The following is a 4,709-nucleotide window of genomic DNA, read 5'->3' on the forward strand; positions in this document are numbered from 1 at the left end:
AAACGTTAAACCAAGTTTATAAAAACATGCAAACAAACAAAAATAATGCATCTGAAGGTTACAACAAATTAATCATTAATCACTAAAACAATCCTCCAGGGGCAATACACACAAGCTAACAACTAGAAACCTCAACTTTCACTGAACTATAGTGTATGTATGTATATATATATATATATATGTATATATATATATATATGTATGTATAAATGTATATATATATATATATGTATATATATGTATATATGTATATATATGTATGTATGTATCTCAAGATATTGCTAAATTATTTTCATTTCAAATTATTACTGTGGAACTCCATGAGACTAAGTGCCAGCCTCCAATACGCCACAGATGATGACTATAAATAAATAGCTAAGATATCATACACTATCAAAATGATATATTTTGCATTTAGAGTCTCATGATGACAGCTTACCTTCAATGCTATTCCCAAGCAGGCTTGGCGATTTTGTGGACGCCCCAAAATTAAACTCCAGATAGCACCAAGGCCTTGAGTCACACGTTCAATGTCACGGATAACTTTTCCATCATGACCAATAACATCAGAATAGCAGAGATCATTCAAAATCTTCAAGGACGACTCAGACAAAAGTGGAACTTCACCAAGAAGTCTACTAAAAGACTTGTCTGAAGCTGGAAAAGAGTCCACTCAGGGTTAATGCAAACATACACTCTTCCTAAACCCCAATAGGTGGGAGCCTTGTGCACTATGCCACTCCTGTTTACAATCTATGATGTATCTTACAAATGTCTAGATTCACAAAAACCAAAGTTCACAAGATAACCTACTTCACATATGTAGTGGAAATTTACAAGCAACACAGTGATTTCTTATACATAAATCATTACACTAATATAATATCATTCATTACTTATAAAGTACCATCATATGCATTTTACACCTCCTTCTATGAATGTGTGTACGTCTAGTCCCTTTTATAATGGAAAACGATATGCAATTCTGACTCTGATTCAAGAATGATGATGAATCTTTGTAATTGCAAAGTACACATTTTAAGATACTAAAAGGATAAAAACACATCAGCAAATTATAGCAACAACTGTAATTGAAAAATATTCAACAAATTTCGGTTACTCTATCCGTGACAGGTAAAAAAATTAAAAATAAATTTTGTTAACAAATTACAACAGATTTTAAAAAGCAGACACCTTTATCCAGTGGTCTTCCAAGATGTGTTTTTGCAGCATCATAATAAACTCTTCGTCATCATCAATCTGCAAGGGGAAGGGCAAGAAATAATTAAAGTGAACACATGCTCCATTGTTCCTTGTGCTGAATAAAATTTGCTCATAAAGGTTGGAATACAACCAAAGTTTAGTGCTTCATATAAGTAAATACATTATACATTCCTCCCATTTTTCTTTATTAAAGATAAAAAAAATTAAAATGTGTATCCGTTTCTTTTAAAAACTTTTGCAAAAGAAATTTAAGAGATAAACAAACACTTTAATATAAATCTTCTTTCTTATATAAACTTACAATATAAATATTATTAGTTGTACCTCTGAATTTGTAATGGTGAAGGTTAGCTATTGGATTTCTGTAGTAGTGTATAAATGCTCATAAACTAAACACCATGAAAAGAATCATTTGAATATGATGTGAAAGATATAAAAAGAAAAAGAGAAAAAAAAACAGCACTTTGATATCTTTGATAGAAATAAAACCTTGAAACAGTTTTCTACCTGAGCAACTAGTCGAGCAAGTAGTGGCATCCAAAACTCCTGACAATATGTTCCATGTAAATGTTTGTATGAATTGATTATGTGCCTAACAACCATGTTTTTCACTATACGTCGCTGTTCTTTGGATAGTTCAACATAAGGTGGAAGCTGTGGTAACTCCAGACAGGTATCTTCCAATGTGGGTTCAACTTGAACATCAAGAGAAAACTGATCAAACTCTGAAATAGATGATGAATCTGTACCAATTGCTTCAGTTTCATCTGACATATTCACTGAACTCGGATCCTCCTCTCTTAAATCAGTGGATGAGACTGAAGGACCAAAGGAAGTATCTGCTTCTGTAATCTCCAGGCCTTTCCTGAACCTCTGTTTTAGGAGTTACTTGATCAGCTGCACCTTTAGAGATCATATCATCATTTTTTATCAGTAACGACAGGAAGTGAAACAGGTTTAATTGAAGAAACAGCTTCATCAAACTCAATTTTTGTGGCTCCATTATCATCTGTAACTGATACAGTTGCTCCTCCAGGAGCTACCACAACACGCCGGGGATCAAGGCGACGGGGATCCTGAAAATTTGAACCAGATGGTTCAAAGTAACACAGGCTGTATTGTAAAAAATATTTATTTGGAAATATAGACTACCAAAAGCCAATTTGAACCAAAAATAAAGCAAGATTTACCCGCCGAGGATCACCTTTAGAATCAGCAGGCAGGTTACTGAAGATAGAAGTGTCAGACGACAATGAACTAGTGCCAATAACAGTGGCCGTAGGTGAAGGCAACACAGCTTGGCCAGTACCAGACACGGATTGGACATAATTTATTGGAACAGAATTTATTGGAACAAAAATTTATTGGTAAATTGGACTCAACCTAAAGGGTTTAACGTCATTCTCATATCCTGCACATCCAACCATTACTCAATCTCAATTCTTTTCCTACCACAACAACATTCAGCTACCATTGTTCACATATATATAATGAGCATTCAAACAACACCATTTATAAACAAATCTCATGATAAAGTTTATAGTATACAACACAAACGAATCAAAGCAACAAAACTAACCCACGACCAAACCCAAAGTTGCCAGAAACAGGGCCTAACCTCTTGAGATGATAACAAGAATAGTAGATAACGACAATAGACAAAACCCTACCAGGGACCCTCGACCTTAATCCCTCAACAAAGACCCTACACCTCTTCTGTGAATGACCTTACAATAGCCTGTAACCGAAAAAATTCAATACACAGAACACATTCCCAATTTGCGAAATGGGAGAAGGACAACTTACCAGTGCCCGCAAACGATGGCGGAATAGACGACCAACCACAATGGTCGGTAAGAGGCTCTCTGATAAGTGACGAGAACTGAACAAATGAAGCAGACGGCATAAGGGAGCTTTTGTGAAGGAAGAAAGGTGCTCAATAGGGATACAGAGAAAAACGCTAAAAAAGGAATGTTTCATTCAAAGAGGGAAACTAAACCCCAAAAATGTTTAATCCAATTTCTTGAGCCCTTTACCGGCGGCCCACATCCTTCGGAAGATCCTTTGAAAAAAAAAATTACCGATGGCCTATAGGCCTTCCGTAAATACCCGCCGATAATTTTAACATTTCTTGTAAGGGGGAACAGATATGAAGAGGATTATTAGTCATAAAAAGAGGCTATGTTATGTCCAAGATTGATTTTTAAGAAAAACTTGTTATAAGATAAATTGAATTTTGCTGAAAATTATTGTAATGGATTTCCTCACGAGATTGTGACCCTTATTATGAATGACACCACTTCCTCTGCTTTGTTAAAAAAACAAAATGGTTAGAAGCTTGAAAGCTCGAATAGAAGACATAAGCAAAGAAGATTATATATCTCTTTATATTCTTTATCTTATGCACAAAGAGATTGACAATTTATCTACCAAAAAGGTGAGAGAAGACATGTATATTTATAAGTGGAGTCAAACCCTAAGTTTGCTTTGTAAAGACAAGTTAAAGTTAAACTTATAATATTCTAATAATATACTTGTCAAATAAGAAAAAATCAATGTTTATTTTGTTAACCGTAATAATTAAAAATTGGGATTAGTGTAACACTGAAAGAAGATTACTTTGAGTTGAAAGATAAGTTGTTGAATAAGGAAAAATAAAATCACTTTGAATTAATTCTCACCTCTATGTCCATCGAACAATCATTCAATCCCCACTTCTATGTACATATAAACCATAATCTTTTATGTATGGATACATTTTAAAATTATAGATGAATTTTGAAATTATGGATGCTATTTTTTAAAGATTTGTTCAGGGAAAGACTCCTATTGAATGAAATGAAAATTAAGAGGAATTTTTAATGAAATAATTTATTTTAAAGAATTTGAAATGATTTACGATAAAAAGTATTCAGAGTATACATGTAGAAGGCACTTCGATGCCAAAGTTAGTAGATGATCATTTGATTGGCAAGTGATGCATATTATGCGCATGCTAATCCTTTAACTCATACTTGAAACCTTTATTTATAGTAGTTGGGATGAGTCTTTACCGTTCCTAATCTGACATACTTTGATAGGATGGTCGTCGTGTGTTCAATCAACCATGGTGTGCCTAGCCGACCATGTTGTTTAGCCTAGTAGTGGTGTAGTTGCTCGGCCATGTTGTGACTAGTTAGTTTTAAATGGGCGGTCTTGAGGAACTCAGCTCAAAGTATCTTGGCCTTGAAAGAGGTTGGCATATAGAGCTTGGTTGAGAAGCTCAATTAGAAGGAGCTCGACAAGAAAGAGCTCAATAGTGGAGCTCGGTCTTCTAAGAGGTCAGCCTTGAGGCATCAGCTTGGAGTGCTTAGCCTGTGGGAGCTAGATTGGAAGGAGCTTAGCCAAGAGAGCTCGCCCTGATGGAGGTCGTCCTTACAAAGCTCGACCTTGGTGGAGGACAACTTGGGTGGTCGACCTGGATGTGGAGGACAACCTTGGTGGTC

At 35.1% G+C, this 4,709-nt stretch overlaps 1 protein-coding gene across 3 annotated transcripts; it reads right to left on the minus strand.

Moving 5' to 3' along the window:
* Positions 1-325: 325 nt before the first annotated feature.
* On the minus strand, positions 326-3,356 carry LOC128193477 (uncharacterized). Of its 3 annotated transcripts, XM_052866885.1 has the most exons (5): positions 3,031-3,355; positions 2,429-2,635; positions 1,732-2,300; positions 1,195-1,260; positions 326-742 (listed from the first exon to the last, which is right to left on the minus strand). In XM_052866885.1, the coding sequence occupies exons 3-5, from the start codon at positions 1,996-1,998 to the stop codon at positions 680-682; spliced, it is 396 nt and encodes a 131-aa protein (XP_052722845.1). In that variant the 5' UTR covers positions 1,999-2,300; positions 2,429-2,635; positions 3,031-3,355; the 3' UTR covers positions 326-679. The 3 variants fall into 3 exon arrangements, 2 of the variants coding, with proteins under 2 accessions (XP_052722845.1, XP_052722847.1); XM_052866887.1 differs by lacking the exon at positions 2,429-2,635; XR_008244724.1 differs by lacking the exon at positions 326-742 and having other exon boundaries at positions 1,065-1,260; positions 2,415-2,962; positions 3,031-3,356.
* Between the last annotated feature and the right edge of the window lie 1,353 nt (positions 3,357-4,709).

The sequence above is a fragment of the Vigna angularis genome, chromosome 1 (genome assembly GCF_016808095.1).
Source record: "Vigna angularis cultivar LongXiaoDou No.4 chromosome 1, ASM1680809v1, whole genome shotgun sequence".
Taxonomy (NCBI): domain Eukaryota; kingdom Viridiplantae; phylum Streptophyta; class Magnoliopsida; order Fabales; family Fabaceae; genus Vigna; species Vigna angularis.